General features: G+C 37.9%; 1 protein-coding gene across 1 annotated transcript; it reads right to left on the bottom strand.

The window, feature by feature from the left end:
- Nucleotides 1-17889: 17889 nt before the first annotated feature.
- On the bottom strand, nt 17890-18634 carry LOC123646014 (U1 small nuclear ribonucleoprotein C-like). The gene has a single exon (XM_045562600.1). It carries the CDS (start codon nt 18591-18593, stop codon nt 18114-18116), a length of 480 nt encoding a protein of 159 aa, XP_045418556.1. The 5' UTR covers nt 18594-18634; the 3' UTR covers nt 17890-18113.
- Nucleotides 18635-18933: the final 299 nt, after the last annotated feature.

The following is an 18933-nucleotide window of genomic DNA, read 5'->3' as shown; positions in this document are numbered from 1 at the left end:
AAGTGATAGTTAGAAATTAAGAAATGGAATTCCAGTGAGAGCCTAAAACAAGAGATGGATGCTTGAGAGCTCCCTTCACAGAAGCAATCATAGATACTCAATGTATGGATGACACTTTGGAGGAAAGAACTGAAGAGAAAGAAAAGCAGAAGAATAAGGACTTAATAGTGAAAAAACACTCTCATTTAGGGAGGAACCAAATGAACATGAGAGAGGAGCCCTGCAACAGAAGCTGGTGTACCTGGAGTGGGGTGACATAAAATCCAAGAAGAATGATAGGAAGATAGAGTGGTCAGCAATATCGAAATTATAGAGATGTTAAAAAAGACAAAATCTCAGAAAACAAAAGTGAATTAAGCTATTGCTATGTGTAAGCAAGTTCTTTTGATTCATCTAAGAGATGTCTAACCAAAGAAATTTAAAAAGTTACAAATAGAGAATAGATTTCAATAACAAAAAGGGTTACTAGCATATTTGAAACTCGTATTTGCGAGTGTACACTTTTATTTACAAAATTAAGTTCATGTGAACACTTACCAAGGACTTAAACATACACAGCTCCTTCAATATCAAAATAGAGATTCATTGTCAACAACGGTGCCTTAACTCAATAAATGTACACATTATTTTTTGCATTTTTGCAGTATTTAAACTCTTCTTGTTTTAATATATGCTTTTATCATCACAATATAACATCATTCCTGGTAAGAATCTTAACTGATCCATGAATGAACCAAACACTAACTTCCAAATATCTTATTTTCTGGCTACTTGAATTAGTTTATGTCTTGGCATTCTGTTTTTTTTTTTTTTTTTTGAGACAGAGTCTCACTCTGTTGCCCAGCCAGGCTAGAGTGCCATGGCATCAGCCTAGCTCACAGCAACCTCAAACTCCTGGGCTCAAGCAATCCTCCTGCCTCAGCCTCCAGAGTAGCTGGGACTACAGGTATGCGCCACCATGCCTGGCTAATTTTTTCTATATATATTTTTAGTTGTCCGTATAATTTTTTCTCTTTTTTTAGTAGAGACGGGGCCTCACTCTTTCTCAGGCTGGTCTCGAATTCCTGAGCTCAAACGATCCACCCACCTCGGCCTCCCAGAGTGCTAGGATTACAGGCGTGAGCCACCAAGCCTGGCCTTTGGCATTCTTTATTTAACAACTACTTGCCTGGAAATACATTAGTCTATTAGTAGATGTTTAACAAACTATATATAAAACTTTTCTAAGTTTATGTCTTTCTCTAGATCTTGATAAAACATACCATTACTGACATCATAAACATGTGGGGTTATAAGAAAACAAAAAATTCCCTGCTCCCCAGTCTATATATATATATATATATACACACACGTGCACACACAGACGTGTTGTAGAAGTTGTAATATGATCCAATACTTTAATAAACAATATTTTCTATATCACATAGACATAGCTTATGTACCTTATATAGAGAGAATTCATATACAGTGTCACAGATAAAGAACAGATTAGTAATTACAAAAAAAGGCTATTGGTACATTTAAACCTCAATGTATACCAATAGTGTGCTTTTATTTTAAATTAATTAGTTCAGTTCAGCAATTACTTTCTAAGTAAAATCTGATAATGTCTAAAATTTTTCAATGTTTATGTTCTATAAAACCTTTTCTCAAAGAGCACATACATAATGTTCCCAGAATCTCTTTGTTGAAAATATCATGGTATTTTTCCACTGCTAAGAAAAGTCGCCTCTATCAATTAATTATCACATTTATACTGTTCTTAGATTATACACACTGCTTTTTATATCCAAGGAAATTCTGAGTCAGATGCACTAATTTGGTTTCATTAACGTTAAATTAGCTGAGTCAGGCTAGAGACTCAAACTCCTTCAGTGTTTCTTTTGAGAAAGTTAAAAGAGCACCATCTAGTGGAACTTTTGATACAAAATTCTTCCAAATCGGTCTTCAAATTGAAGTACTGTAATCATGAATTTTTAAAACAAACTTTCTTTTTAAATTATGGTGATTATAAATCAATTATTATACATTTTAATAAAATAAATCCTAAACATCTTTTCACCTAAACTTCAGATTAGAAAATAAAAATTAGTAATGTTCATTTATGACGTTTTTAACCACATATTTTTACTGCTGAATTGGTTTCTCTCCTATTTGAGGGTTACTTATGGCATACTAAGAAATTTCTTGCTTTTCATGTGGATCCATATCCTTTTAAGAAAGACTCAATTGATTGCAACTTTGTGGTATCGAATACAAGCCTGGCTTTGTTTTTTTCCCAACATTGTAATGTTAGTGCACCAGTTCCTAAATAAAGAAGGCTTAATTCTACTACGGGTTATGTCTGATGTTTGAGCTGGTCTCTGAGGAGGTTCAAAAGGTTTAGGTATAGCATTCCCATTTAATCTGTAATGACCATCCCCAATACAAGCTGACTTTTTCTCTTTTTTTTTTTTTAGACAGAGTCTCGCTCTGTTGCCCTGGCTAGAATGCCGTGGCACCAACCTGGCTCACAGCAGCCTCAAACTCCTGGTCTCAAGTGATCCTCCTGCCTCAGCCTCCAGAGTAGCTGGAATTACAGGAGCTTGCCACCATACTCAGCTAATTTTTTGTTTCCATTTTTAGTTGCCTGGCTATTGTTTTTCTATTTTTTAGTAGAGATAGGGTCTCACTCTTGCTCAGGCTGGTCTCGAACTCCTGACCTCAAGTGATCCTCCCGCCTCGGCCCTGACTTTTTCTCTGATTGCATAAAATTGATCAATGCATTTAGTATGAATAGACAAACATTAGACATAGACATTAGACACAAACATTAGACATAGGCAAACTGCCTCAGCTCTAAATACCGATTCCTCATCCTCAGTCTAGAGGTCCCATAAACAATGTGAGCAGCAAAATGAAGTTAGTATGTCTCTTTGATCCTGGGAACACATTTAATAAATGCATAAAAGTGGTCAAGCAACCGTATGGGTTGATGGCAATACAAGTTCATAGTTTCCAGCTGAGTTCTCTTTGTACTCCTGTTTATTCCCTTATTTTATTATTTTTCTATTTTTTTCCTTGTAGCTGCTATTCTTCAAATTCCCCCAAATGATCCCTCCTCATGTTGAGGTCTCTCTTCAAATATCTCCTAATCAAAGCGTCTTTCCTTAACCATCCTCTCAAAAATAAAACCACCCCTTTACCTCTACTTCTTGTCATTATTTTCATACTCTGTTTTATTTTTTCTTATGGTATTTATCACTATTACATAATACTTATCACTACTTATTTGTTTTCTGTCACCCTCTGTAATAATCTCACCTTTGGTTCCATTATTTTTACCACTGTCTTTATCTTGTCATTTAACTTTGCAGGTTTTCCCATTGTGTGTTCTGCCCAACCTTTTGACACTGCATTCAGTCCTGTGACTTGCTTAGGCCCACAAGATATTAGTTGCTGTCATGCAAGCAGAACTTGAAAAGCACTTGCATAATTGGGCTTGCTCTCTCCCTCTGGGCCATTGCAAGGAGAGCAAGCCTGGCGCAGGCTGCTGGAGCATGAGCAGTACCAAGTCACCAAAGTTGTTCCAGTTGCCCCTACTGGCGTAAACTGCTATCAGCTTTGTGTTTTGAGAACTCTAATAATGATTGTTTTTTTAAACACTTCATTTGTAGGGAGTTTGAACACAGCAATAACTTAATTGGTACACCCTCCTTTAGCATACAAACTCCCTGAGTGCAGGGAATTTGAGTTTTGTTCATTTCTACCTTCTTAGCATCTAGCATTGTGCCTGGTAAGGAGATATTTGTTGAATAAATGAACGGAGTGGGGCAGGTAGGCCATATATTACAGCTTACATAATAACTTTTCTGACAGTCGGTCTTTGTATAGGGATAGACCCAATAACATGTAGAGAAATGGGTAGGCTACTTATCCAACAGGCAATTCTCCAAAAATATTTTTTATTTCATTCAAGCTTTTGAGAAGTATTAAAGGGTAGTGAGTTCAAGGTTATATATTTTACCAAGTGTTGTAAGTGTAACTATTTTAAGTGCACAGTAAAATGCTATAATGATCAATTCTTAATAAGATGGGGTTACAACCAGCTTGTTTTTATGATTTATGATTTCCAACAAGGAAATGTGAGAAAGCTAGCCCATCTCCTTATAGAGGTGGGATCAGGGTATACCTACTGACCAGGGGGTCATTTTGAGCTAGTTTTAAAAGGAAGTTGATGAGTGAGCTCAAGACACCAAAGTTCTGTGTCAAAGAGCATGGCCATAATATTTCTAGTCTGAAATTAAGAAAGAAAAAAAAAGAGAGGTGTGTTAGTCCATTTTCTGCAGCTAAAATGAAATATCACAGGCTGAATAATTTATAAAGAACAGGAGTTTATTTGGCTCACAGTTCTGGAGGCTGGGAAGTCCAAGAGCATAGCACCAGTGTCTGGTCATCACATGGCAGAAGGCATCGTATGGCGAGCAAGTACACTAGACAGAGAGACATAATGGGACCAAATTTATCTTCTTATTAGGAGCCCACTCCCAAGATAACTAACCCACTCCCTTGATAATGGCATTAATCCACTCATGAGGGCCCTGACCTAATCACCTCTCAAGGTCACCTCTCAAAGGTCATACCTCTCAATACTGTTATAATGGCGATTAAATTTCAATATGAGTTTTGAAGGGGACGTTCAAACCATAGCAGAGGTATTACTAAAGAGTCACCCAAGCTGTTTTTTTAACAATGTAATAAAACTACCTATTAAATGTCCAATTTTAAGAATTATTAACACCTACTCCAAGTTAAATAAAATATATTTCCTTATTTTACAAAAATTATTAGCTCTAAGCCAGGGTTTCTCAACTTCAATCTATTAACATTTTGGGTTGCATAATTCTTTGTTGTAAGGGGATTTCCTGTGCATTGTAGGATGTTTAGCTGCATGCCTGGCCTCTACCCAATGTCTCAAGACATTGTTGAATGTCCCATGAAGAACAAAATCACTCCCAGTTGAGAAACCTTTCTCTAAACTTTTCACTGTTGGGTGGTACCTTAGTTCATTTTGTGCTGCTGTAACAGAATACCACACCCTGGGTAATCTATAATGAACAAAAATGTATTGGCTCACAGTTCTGCAGGCTGGGAAGTCCAACATCAAGATGCCGGCATCTGGCAAGGGCCTTCTTTCTGTGACATCCCATAGTAGAAGGTGAGAGGGCAAGGAGGGGCACAAACGACTCTTTTATTAAAGCAGTAAACCCACTATTGAGGGTGGAACCCTCATGGCCTAATCATCTCTTAAAGGTCCCACTTCTTAATGCTGTTGCAGTAGCAGTTAAATTTCAACATGAGTTTTAGAGACAGCGAACATTCAAACCACAGGAGGTGGAACAGCTACCATAAGATTTCATTTTTAAAAATCTTGAGATAATGGTAGTCCACACATGGTTATAAGAAATGGTACAGAGAGGTCCCATGTACCCTTTACTCAATTTCTCCCAACAGTAACATCTTGTAAAACCATAGTACAATATCACAACCAGGATATTTTTATTGATATTGATACTGCCAAGAGTCAGAGCATTTCCATTACCACAAGTATCACTCACATTGCCCTATAAGCCACACCCACTTACCCCACCACACACATGCTTTAAACACTGGCAACTGCTGATCGTTCCTCCATTTCTATAATTCTGTCATTTTAAGAATGGCATATAAATGGAATAACACAGTATGTGACTCTTTGGGGTTGGCTTTTTTCAGTCAGCATAATTCTCTGGAGATTTATCCACATTGTTGCATATATTAATGGTTTGTTCCTCTTTATCACTGAGTAGAATTCCATTGTAGGGATACACCACAGTCTGTTTAACCATTCACATATTGAAGGATATCTAAGTTGTTTTCAATTTTTGGCTACTATGAATAAACATAAACATATAGCTATTGCTATAAAATTCATGTTCAGGTTTTTGTGTGGACATACATTTCCATTTCTCTGGGATACATGCTCAAGGGTACAATTGCTAACATGTATGGTAATCTCATTTCAGTATGTTAAAGAATTTTCTAAGCATGATGTTACAGCCAGTTATTCCAAGGAAATTTAAAGGCAAATGACAAAGTGAAAAAAAGATTTCGAAAGTTATGATGCTGTTAAAACATAAGAATCTTAACATTTACTCTTTTAGATTTTTAAAAGAACTCTTCAATAAGAAGGTGTGCGAGTGATTTGAATCAACAATTCACAAGAGAGACATAAATACCTAATAAATATATGAGAATATGTCAAATCCCAGGTAATAAAATATATACAAATAAAAAGCAAGAAAACACATCTCACCTATGAAATTGACAAAGATGTTAAAAATATTGATAGTACCTAGAGTTCTGAAGGAAATTGTACATAGGCAATCTCAGATAATACTGATGGTAGTGGAAATTAGTATAATCTTTCTGGATATCCATTTGACAGTACGTATAAAAAGCCTTTAAATTATGCTTAACCTTGGGCCAATATAGTATAATTTTAGTAAATTATTCTAATGAAAATATACCATTTATTGAATTCTAATGCTGTCAGGCATGGTAGTTGGCACTTACAAACATAGGTATTTAATCGTTACAACTTTGTAAGCAGATGTTATTAATAACTTCTACGGCTGAGGAAACTAGTACATGGAAAGTTTCAACAATAAGCCAGAGATAAAACAGCTGGAGTTTATACACAAATTTTTAGGAAAAAATGGCCATATATATGGACGTGTAAGAATAAGGATATTTATAGCAAAGTTTATGATAGAGAAAAGTAGGAAATAGTGTTCATTATCCATTAATAGAAGTATTATATAAATTGGACCCATTAAAATGGTCATATAAATTTTGAAACGAATTGTATTTAGAGTATCTTTTTTTTTTTTTTTTTTGAGACAGAGGCTCACTTTGTTGCCCGGGTTAGAGTGCCGTGGCATCAGCCTAGCTCACAGCAACCTCAAACTCCTGGGCTCAAGCAATTCTCCTGCCTCAGCCTCCCGAGTCGCTGGGACTGCAGGCGTGCGCCACCGTGCCCGGCTAATTTTTTCTCTATATATTTTTAGTTGTCCAGCTAATTTCTTTCTATTTTTAGTAGAGACAGGGGTCTCACTCCTGCTCAGGCTGGTCTCGAACTCCTGACCTTGAGCAATCCTCTCGCCTTGGCCTCTCAGAGTGCTAGGATTACAGGCGTGAGCCACTGTGCTCAGCCTGTATTTAGAATATCTCGTTAAGTCAAAAAGATTGGTAGAAATACAGTATTAGTAGCTGACTTTTTTTAGCCCTTACTATATGCTGAGAGCTTCAGACATTTTTTCAACTTGGTAAGCATTTGCGTAGAAAGTAGTCTGAAGAATTTACACTAGAATGTAATAGTGGTTGTCTCCAGGCTGTAGAATTAGGGATAAGTTTTGAGTCTCTTTTATATTTCATTGGGCATATATTTCTTTTGTAATCAGAAAAGAAAAAACTTTTAAAACTAAGAGAGAGGGAGGGATGGAGGAAGAGAGAAAGTGGAGAAATCTTGCAAGTTGTACATTAAGAAATGACTGGAGCTTATTCATATTTTTTTGCTACACATATGAGCCAGGAGAGTGTGCTATGCTTCCATCTTCCTAGATCTTCTCCTTTTTAGTAGTGTGCTATAATTTTAAACCTGATAATCATATCTTTATTGTAGATTCTTTAATAAAATCTTTGTAATCATGATTTAGTTTTCAAAATGTTTGAAATATTTCAGAAAACCACAAAATGAAATAAAGCAATCAAAGAGGAGGTTTGTGATTTCTCTATTATAGTTACACATGCAACCCATGTGTCCTCATTTTCCTCCTTCCTGGAGTAAGGATATGATGACAGCAGTCTCTTTTGAGCCCTCTCTTGCTAAATTTCTACATCCCCAGCACCTCAGCACCTCTCCATCCCTGGCAGGATCCTCCCCAACAATGCCAAAGTCCCTGGCATTGGTCCATGTCTCCTCCCCCTTGCCTTGTCTTGCCTGCTGTTGTCTGCAGGATGTGGTTTCTGGTGACAGAAACGTGTCTTTGAGATTCCTGAATGAGCCAAGGACTTGTTATTACCATGCTTGACGTTGCCACTACTGGCCTGGTCACTTCAAGGGGATCCAGTGGAATTGTCAACATTTCTCTCTCAAGGGGTCCTGGCAGCTCCTCTGCTCAATTAAACACAAATAGAGGATTAAATTTTTTTTTAATAAGGTGATCTTGCTTCTTTTTCTTTTTTTCCTTCTCCCTCCTCCTCCTCTTCTTCTTCTTCCCCTTCCTTCCTTCTTTCCTTCCTTCCTTCCTTCCTTCCTTCCTTCCTTCCTTCCTTCCTTCCTTCCTTCCTTCCTTCCTTCCTTCCTTTTTTTTTGCCAGTAAAGTTCACTGTAAAGCAAATTATAATTGCCAAAACTAATAAAGTAGAAAATTGAAATATATACACATCCATACATATACACACATTTTTCCATTTTTTTCTTTTTTTTTTTATAATGTTCTTAATGTCATAATACTAGTTAGTATTTTTCCCACCTTTGTTCACCAGATTAGGAACAGTAGCAGCTTTCTGACATCCTCCAGTTCCGTATGTATTAAACAAATCCAACAATTGATAATCCGTTTGTTTTTGTTTTAGGATATTTTACTTTTACCTTTCCCCTTGTAATCATGGTAATCTGTTGGCATTTTATGTGTAGGAGGAAACCCAAGTGATATTCTTGGCACAAAGATGCCTATGAAACCTGAGTCATATTGGAACTTTTCAGTTCTAAGGGGAAGGTTCTATAAGTAAGAAAGTGCCAAAAACTTACGAGATTTTATACCTCTGGAGGTGTTAGAGGCATTGACAAGTTCACACCTCCCACCTTCCTTGATGATATCAAGTTGAGCCATATGATATTGCTGGGTGTCTTAGTTTAAAAATAGTTGATTATCGGCAATTTCACATGGTTTAACCTAAAGCAATGAAATACGGGTTGTTACAGCAGAATGAGGAAAAGAGGATCTGGAACAGAATAGTTGAAGTGTTGTAACAGAAGGAAAGTTTTATTGACTTCTATTAAGTGTTTGTTAACATTTATCCCCTCAAGGATAGGTTGGACAAACCCAATCTTCTCTCAAAATACTGCCAGGTATATTGAGGTTCACAAATTCTCCCTAGATCCAGTAAGCCAGACCAATCTCTACTTTATTAAATATTTAGTAAGTGCCAATTGTGTCAGGTTATGGTAGAAATGGAGACACATTCTTCCTTTAGGGAACATTGAATGTATTTTAGTTTATTTTTTTCACTTAAAATTTTTTTTAATCATAGAGATGGGGTTTTACTCTGTTGCCCCCGGTGTTCTCGAACTCCTGGGCTCAAGTGATCCTCCTGCCTCAGCCTCCGAAAGTGCTGGGATTACAGGCATGAGCCACTGCACCTGACCAGATCATTGAATCTATAGGAAGGAAGGCACATAACCAATTATGTTATAATATACTAGTTGCCATGATGTATTCATGTTTAATGTCCAACAGAAGCCTGGAAGGAGCACCTAAGATTGCTTGAGGGAAACACGAAGGCTTCACAAAGGTGGATCAAAGTTGATTCAGGTTATAGAAAAACAGATATCATTAAGGAACTCTTCCACAGCATTTTCTCACCAGATATTTGGCCAAAATTGAGCATTCTTCAAGATTACAGAGATCATATGTAGCTGATGTTGCTGTAAGTTGCATCACAAGTGGACAGAATGGCAAGAAGGGACTTGATCCCTACCAAAGGAAAGACTAAAGGACATTGCTGCGATTCCAGTCTCGAGATATCTTGCCCAGACAGGGGAGAAACATGACTTCAACGTTAAGAAATTATATTGGATGTAAAAGTCAGGGCCTTAAAAAAAAACAAACCAAGCTCTATCTTGAGGATTAGACTAACTGAGTTGACCCAGGCATCTCCAGATTAAATGACTTCTTTTACTGTTGCTTGGTGAATATATTTGGGGCAGGACTTTTTAACCTTAAAAAAAGAAAATCTTTCTGATGCTCATTTCATTTCCTTGTGTTCTGTTTAATCAGTCATCGCATTGGCCATCCCTGCTTCAGGCTTCCACGTCCGCTATGAGACATTTCAAAGTGTATTCATCCTCATGTAGCTGATTTTACCATACATCCATTTATTCATTCAATAAATAATTACTGCTACCTGTTATAATGTGCCAGAAACTATTTTAGATCTGCCGACACAAACCAAAGTCCCTGTTCTCTGCTCTCAGGGAGCATTTTCTCTCAATTCTGGGAGGTGCACTATCCTGACTTCACTTAGTCGGATGAGAGATCCAACTGACTTATAAAATCAATAATCCTGGCACATTTAACTTTCATACATTTCAATATGTGTTTAATTATACGTAGAGGAACCAATAACGATAAAATGTGCTGTCAGAATTATGATGATTTTAATATATCTCAACAAATCTGGATATTTTCTTCCTCAAGAGTTTCACCTAACACCATGTGAATCTGAGAAAGTGTTTGTACCCAGTTCATATAAAGAAACTCTATTTAACTGAGTTCATTTTTGTCTTACTAGAGCCCAATCTTTTTAAGGAATCAAATAATATGTGTTCAGTGTGGTTATATATATTTTATTATATGGATAATTTTGAAATTTCCCTTTTCATCACTATTTTAAGAAACTGAGTACCTAATCACTGTGAGCTTAACCATGATTTCCTACTCAATCTTTAAATTTCTATTTTCCCAAAGGACCTACTTTAAATGCTTATTTTCAGCATTATAGAAGCCGTTAAATAAGTCCATGTAAGCAATTAAAGAGCATTGCGTGGGACCAGTATTCAGTTGCTCTCATTTTAAATTGATGAACTAACATAGATCTGTAATTAACACCCATTTGGTGGGCAAGCTTACCTTGGTTAAAAAAAACAAGCTACTTCTGTTAGCTCTGATCTCAAAACTCAGAAAAGCCAATCGTGATCTTGATCTTGATATCAGAATCATTAGGACAGCAGGAAGGCGGAGCAGCTGAGAGCATTGCAAGGAAAGCCAGAGGGGCACCACGCCAGTCATCACTGATGGGAAGTGAGGGACATGTCAAGGATTAGGAAGGTCTTATGGGAACCACAGGGAGGCAACAGGGAGGCATCTGCCTTGAGGAAGGAGACCTGCTCATTTGTCCCTGGTTGCTGCAGATTACTGGTACCTGTGTGCCTGGAACACCTGCCCCTCCAAATGCAATATTTAGAATGGTCTTTGTTTATTCACTGCTAGAGTCATTACTCTCTTCACCTAAAAGGACAGAACACACTGAACATACTACTTACTCAGTTTGACTATTCACAGCCACTAACCCCAGCAATGGTGTAAATCTGCTGTGTCCTTTGGTCCAAGAGCACACAATGAAGAGCCAGGAATATTCTTAGGTCTGTCTCATTGAGAAATAAAAATAGCTATAATAAAAGTAATATGTAAAACCTTAAATACATTAATTATACCCTGATATGTATATGGCTAAGAGGAAGATGCTCCCCTTCAGGACCCAAACTCATCCCCCCAACCTTCTGATAGCAGCTGATGGTTCACAACTGAGTCTCTCTTTAGTGCCCTGGGCAGGAGAGAGCTGTCTCCCCCAATTTATGTCCCCTCCCAGGAGCAGCCCACATCCAGTGATGGGTTAATGCAAGGGTACAAAGACTCAGCTCCCTTGTCTTGATGTAGGACAAATTTTGAAAGGCTTCCCAGCTCCAGAAATGTTCATAGGTTCAGCTGAAGCCTCTGTCATAAGTCTCTGTGACTTGACTTCTCCCTCTGCCCAGCCCTGCTGACCTTGCTCCCAAGAGCACTTCCTATAAACTTCCTGCATGCAAATCTCCATCTCAAACTCTGTTTTCCAAGGCAACTGCCCTAAGACAGCACCTGTCCCAAAGAAGCAAAAGGTGTCATTGAGGGGAATTATATTCAGTTGGTTTTCATACCCCTTCTGTTAATTGTGTAGTCAACCCTGCTGATCAGAAAACCAAGTGTTAGAAGAATAAGTATCACACAATTGTGGTTTTCTAGTTCTTGCAATATAGATGGATTCTTTCTTAAGATCTTGACATCACCCTGTGGAAATTGCATCTGAAATATACAAGTAAATATAGTGGAGAAATTACCTTTCTGAACTATTTTGTAACATCTACAACTATCTTGGGCTTTCTTTGAGAGTAACTTAGATTGTGTTTGATGTTTTATTTTCATCTGTACTAGTAAATACCAGAAATTCTGTGCTTTTAAACATGTAAAAGTTCAGTAGGTACATTCAAAAGCTGAATTATCAGGCTATATGATAGATATTAGGGAAATGTAAAATATTGCCTCCTTTGTATTTGAAATTATAATTAAAAAATAAACTCCTCAGTTTTCCTCAAAGTCCTTGGTACCTTGTAGACACTTAATGATGGTATGAATGAATGAATGAATGAAACTTTTGCCTGAGAAGCAGACTATTAGGCTAATGCAAACAGACTTCACTGTGTGTCTCCTGTTCTTTGCTCTTCATCTTACACCATCAAGACTGCTGAATCTAGTGTTTTATTTGTATTATTGGATTTTCATGTCTAATTCCTACTTTTAATTGATTCTTACTCAACATATGAGTGGTTGGAATAATCAATGAAGTGAAGGACGGTGGTAATTGGAATAGGAATACCCTATTTCCTCCAGCTTCAATCTCTCCTTCCACTCATCAGTTTTCCTAAAACAAACTTCAGGAGTGAAAAGGTTTCCTAATTAGACATAGCCCATTCTTGATCTTCCTCCTCCTTCATTTCCTTGGCTATCTCTTTATAAATAGCTATCTAGATTCTTTTATAATCTGGTTATCTCCATATAAACCAGGCTATCTCCATATAAATGGCTAACTAGATTCTTGAATTCATCTACCCATCCATTCATTCAAAATATACTTACAGAGCATCTACTATGTGCGGGCTCTGAGAATAAATGGTGAGTGACGTAGCTCTCATGAAGCTTACAGTTTAGTGGGAAATATCATATGGTCAAAAAAGCAATGACCGAACATCACACAGTGTGAAACGTAGAAGGACACAGAGCAATGGGAATGAAAGAGAAGATAAGCCAGTTCAGACTTGTGGTGTCAGGGAAGGCTTCCTGGAGGAAGTGACATTAAACTGAGCCCAGAAGGTATAGTAGCTGTAGCTGTTAGCCTGGCAAAGAGTGTGAGGAAGAAAATTGTAGGCATGGGGTCTTATAATGTCCAGAGTCCCTAAGTAATCAGACTTGAATTTTTAAAAAATCACCCAGAAGAGAGGAATGCTAACAGGTTGTGTGGGCACAAAGCAGGAGACCAGAAGACTATTATGGAAGCTGATTCAGAAATTATTTTTAAAAAGAGAGAGGGTGATGGTGACCTAATGAGGAGGCAGTAGGGATGAGAAAAAGTTTTAAGAATCAAAAAGAGATAAGAGGTAAAATAAAAGCATGTAAAGACCTTTTTTTTCTATTTTCCTAACCAAGTACAAGGTATGTTTTTCCATTTCATCAAGTCTATGTTTTTACTTTTCAGAAGTGTTTTCCTCATGTAAGTCTTGAAAATATTTTGATGTAGTTTATCCCTAAGTATCTTATCTTTTCTGTTGCTATTAAGAGTGATATAAATGTCACTGATTTTTACATGTTAATTTTATGTTTGTGTACCTTGCCAAACTCTTATTATTTTAGTTAGTTTTATCACTGATTTTGTATGATTTACTAGGTACACTATTATGTGGCCTGCAAATGGAATCATTAAAATTGTCAAAGAGAATTTCATTGTTTTGACATAGAAAGTGAAATAGTAGAGTAATACTTAGAAATAGCATGCTCCCCACCTCTTTGAAAACCATAGACCATTTCTTAGTCAAAATGTTGAAATGTGAAGTTACTATTAGCAAAGAGTGGCAAACCACAATTAGACCAGCTTTTCCTCAAGTGTTTCCTGTAGAACATTAGTTCTGCAGAATGTGAATAAGGGATTAATTTAAAAATGAGTTCCTTGGCTGGGCGCGGTGGCTCACGCCTGTAATCATAGTACTCTGAGAGGCCGAGGTGCGAGGATTGCTTGAGCTCAGGAGTTTGAGACCAGCCTGAGCAAGAGCGAGACCCCGTCTCTACTAAAAGTAGAAAGAAATTAGTTGGACAACTAAAAATAGAAAAAATTAGCCGGGCATGGTGGCGCATGCCTGTAGTCCCAGCTACCCGGGAGGCTGAGGCAGGAGGATCGCCTGAGCCCAGGAGTTTGAGGTTGCTGTGAGCTAGGCTGATGCCACGGCACTCACTCTAGCCCAGGCAACAGAGTGAGACTCTGTCTCAAAAATAAATAAATAAATAAATAAATAAAAATGAGTTCCTTATTTGATAAGTTTGGAAAACATTGGGTTAAATATATTGAACATATATGTGACTTTCTAAGGATAAACCAAACATTTGATCATAAAATCTTCTCTAAAGCATCTGGGGCAAGGGTCATGGATTCAAATGCTTCCAAGGATCATGCAAGTGACAATACCTGAAGAAAGCAGGTCAGGTATATGGTGAAAGTACATGTTTTCATGTTAAATATAAATAAATAGACTTCATTTTTAAAAAATAATTAAAGAGTTCTATTCTGAGACACATATGTGTGACCATGGCCTGGAGAGCCACACCCAAGGAGACTTGAACAAGTGGTCTCACTGTGGTTGGGTTACAGTTGGTTTTATACATTTTAGGGAGACAGAAATTACATGTAAAAACTAGACTTCATTTTTATAAAAAGTTATATATGCCCCTATTTTTCTTGAAACACACAGCCTTCTCAGTCTAGTTCTCATTATCCCAGTTTTGTTAAAGATATATCAAATAAGATTGAGTTTAGCTGCTTTTAACAGAAAGCCCAATACATAGCTTAAACAAAATAAAGATTAATTTTTCTCTCAAATAAAAGCAGGTTATTGAAGACAATCCAGAGCTGGTATGTTAGCTCTGCAGTTATCTTTGTTCTATCTTTTTTCTGCACCATGTTGAGCCTTTGACTTCCATTGTCATGTCAGTTTAGGATCCAAAGTAGCTGCCAAAGCTCTTGTCATCATGTCTGCTCTTTGAGCAGGAAGAAAAAGGAAGACTGGAAGGGCAACAAAAGGGATTTCCTTGCAGCTGAGTCAGCCATCGTTAAGAAATGTTCCTGGAATTCCTGCCCATAAGCTTCCACATATATCTCATTGGTCACTACCATCCGCAAGGAAGAGGTATAATTTTTAATTGGGTCTGTGCCATCCTTGATAATATAGATGTCAGTTATTAACAACAATAGAGAAGAATGCAAGAGTAGGCAACTAGCAGGCTCTGTCTCACACAAAAGAAAAGTCCCTACTTTAAAAAATATATATGGAGCAAGAATGATAAACGGCAACTGGCCCTTGGGCTTTGTGTGGGGAAATAGCAGGAAGTGGAGGGAACTGCAATGAGCAGGAAAGCTCCTGTCTCATCTAATAGGCTCAGCCTTATCCTGCCCCAGCCATGTGGGAATGGATGTTCCAATTTTCCAAGACAAGCTGGCAATCTGGATTTTTATGTGAACTCTTATTTTAAAATTGACACCCACATTTTTCAAAATTCTGTGTCTAAATATTGCAATCTGTGCCTAACTTCCAGTTTGTAAACTTTGATAGAGGAGAGCCAGTTTTGCTTAGGGCAACATTTTAGGAAATGTTACACCACACCATAGGAAATTGGCTCTATTGCTGTGCAATCCAGAGCAAGGAAGGGGGAGCTTGAAATGAGGGTGCAGGTGACCAGACTCTTCGGACCAGTGCAAATACTATTACCCTGTGGGCAGACAGACATCAGCCACCTATTCCCTTTTCCCTTTTGCTAGTCAGAGGGGCTGGATTTGGAGCTGGGTTGGGCAATATTTTTAAAGCACAATTCTGGATAATTAACCCCTCCTGCCGTATATAAATGCCCTGCACAAACCTGATCAAAACTCCCTTGACACGTTTGTCCATTCTTTGTAGTTTTCCCTTTTGACCAGCAGATGGCAGCAAGTATTGTCCGAACTAGGGAACCAATTTACACTTTTAGAGTCGTTCTTTTTCATGCATTTTCTTTGACTTGTGCCAACCAAAACAATGAAAGTTATTTACATTTGCCTTTCTCATTACTTCTTACACTGAGACTCGAGAAGACTAATTCATTTTAGACCTGGTTTATCTTTTTTGAAAGGGTGTCAAAAAAGATGTCATGAAAGTCTGACTATATGGAATAGAGGAGCAAAAGTCTTAATTCATCCCTTAATAATATGACATAAAATTTAATATGTTACCAAACAAGAACTATCTATATAATCTTGCCTTTGAGGGCTGCTCTTAATAAAAGACTACAAGTATTTGTTATGTCTCTAAGTAAAGATACAATGACTTCAGGACATGAACAAAAGGAAAAACATTTATGTTATTATTTTCTGAATAACTCCCATATTTGCCCAAATCCATCCATTTTAAAATGTAGTGTGTTCTTTAAAACACCTGGAGATGCAAATAATGAAACATATGTGGGAAAAAGTTACTAGAAAAATCTCCTATATGTCATTAAATCAAACTCTTGTTATACTACTATCTTTTGGAGAGTAGCAACATAAATATGTTTGAGAGTTTTTGTTATGTCAACAGTGATTATAGAATAAATAAATAAATGTGTTTAAGGAGTAAAGGAAACTGGACCCAATAAAGTAAATGAGGCATTAGAGGGCGTTAGGTCTACAGAACAATTATTTCTGTACTTCATGCTTCAGAGATTCATACAATGTAAACTAAAATCTTGATAACCTACGAAGCAAGCAAAATGACAAAGGAATAACCAGGCTACGCAAAAGGTGAGAAAGAGAGCCAATGTGCAAAGTCGGAATTGCCAGTGCCTACAGATGTCAACAGAATTTACATATAAGTTGTTTGGGTTTACTAAGAAATGCAGGCCGGGCGCGGTGGCTCACGCCTGTAATCCTAGCACTCTGGGAGGCCGAGGCAGGTGGATCGCTCGAGGTCAGGAGTTCGAGACCAGCCTGAGCAAGAGTGAGACCCCGACTCTACTAAAAAAAAAGAAAGAAATGATTTGGACAGCTAAACATCTATACAGAAAAAATTAGCTGGGCATGGTGGCGCATGCCTGTAGTCCCAGCTACTCGGGAGGCTGAGGCAGAAGGATCGCTTGAGCCCAGGAGTCTGAGGTTGCTGTGAGCTAGGCTGATGCCACGGCACTCACTCTAGCCAGGGCAACAAAGTGACACTCTGTCTCAAAAAAAAAAAAAAGAAAAAGAAATGCAAAGAAACCTTAAAATGATTGTGAGCGGCAAGTACCTGGAAAGGTAAAGGAACAGACTGAGAAAGAAGCTGTGATACTTCTGAAAGGAACACAATCTTTGTAAGGCAAAAAGAAAAAAAAAAGAAAAATTTGTTATAGATTTCATCTTACAATTACAGAATCACAGAGGTTGAAGGGGTGTGGACATGATTTTAGTGTAGCCCTCAGCCCCCCTACATTCTATGAAAATCCTTCCTTTGTATCTTTGGACATGTTTATCTAGCCTCTGCTTAATTGATTCCATTGATTCAGAGTTTTTGACATTTTGTTGTAAAGGTTTTATTTTTCTTTATTTTTTTTAAATTAAAAAATGTTTCAATACGTTCATTATATTTGTACAGATTTATGGAGTACATGTGAAATTTTGTTATATGCGTAGAATGTGTAGTGATTAAGTCGAAGTATTTAGGGTATCCATCACCCAAGTATTTCTCATTTCTGGGTGTTGGGTACATTTTAGGTCTTCTCTTCTGGCTATTTTTTTTTTAACTAAAAGAGTTGACAATTTTATTTTCACATTTCACAATACAAACAAAAACTGCCCTTTTTTGGTTCCACTTCTTCCCTTCAAAACTATTGTCTCTTTGATAGGAAGGGGGAGCAAGTCTTCCTTATCATGCTGTTAAGAAAACATCCAGAGTCACAGCACCATGTTCTCCTGGTGAAGCAGAACAAGTAATATAAAACTGACATAAAGAGACCTCCCCTCTATCCTTATCTGTCTGGTCGAGTCATTCCAGGTCGAGTGGGCACCATCATGGGACGGGCAGGAGGTCTCATCACTGGGGGCCCAGGCATCATTGGCATGTGGCCTACCATGGGTGGCCTCATTCCAGGAGCAGGTCCCACTGGCATCATACCAGGAGGAGGAGGGCCCATCATTGGCATGATGGGAGGACCCCCCATATGGGGTGCTGGCATCATACCAGGACGAGGAGGACCCGGAAGACTGGGGGGAGGTGGAATCATCGCCCCTGCAGGAAGAGGAGCAGAGAATGGAGTAGGAGGTATTTTTCCTTGTTGAAATGCAGCTGCTGTTTTGTCAATCAGGCTCTGGGCCTGCTCTTCCATCCATTTTTGATAGTAGTCTTTCACGTTTTCTTTGTGTTTCCTACCACTGCAGTGTGTCTTTCTCACAGATGGAGAGTCATGGGTTAGGCACGTATCGCAGTAGTCACAATAAAACTTGGGCATGTTCTCTCCAGGCCGTTGGCCACTCCGTTCTGCGACACCCGGAAATCTTCTGGCTATTTTGAAAAGGTTTTGTTTTTGAACAGCTCTCCTCATTATAAATTTCTTCCTTAGAGAGATCTGAAACTCGTCTCCCAGTAACATCTGCTCATTGGTCTTCTCTGGAGAAATAGTTCTAAGCATTTTTTTTCTTGGACCACAACAGCTTTGTGAGACTTGGTCCTAGCTCATTCGTGGAGTTCAGGCGAAGCATCCGTACTTTCGGGAGAGTAAACAAACCCCTTTCTACATCACAGTTCTTCAAACATTTTAAAGCAGCATCACGTTCTTAAAAAAAACCTCA

Source organism: Lemur catta, chromosome 10 (genome assembly GCF_020740605.2).
Source record: "Lemur catta isolate mLemCat1 chromosome 10, mLemCat1.pri, whole genome shotgun sequence".
Taxonomy (NCBI): domain Eukaryota; kingdom Metazoa; phylum Chordata; class Mammalia; order Primates; family Lemuridae; genus Lemur; species Lemur catta.
This window is presented reverse-complemented; position numbering and strand designations above follow the sequence as displayed.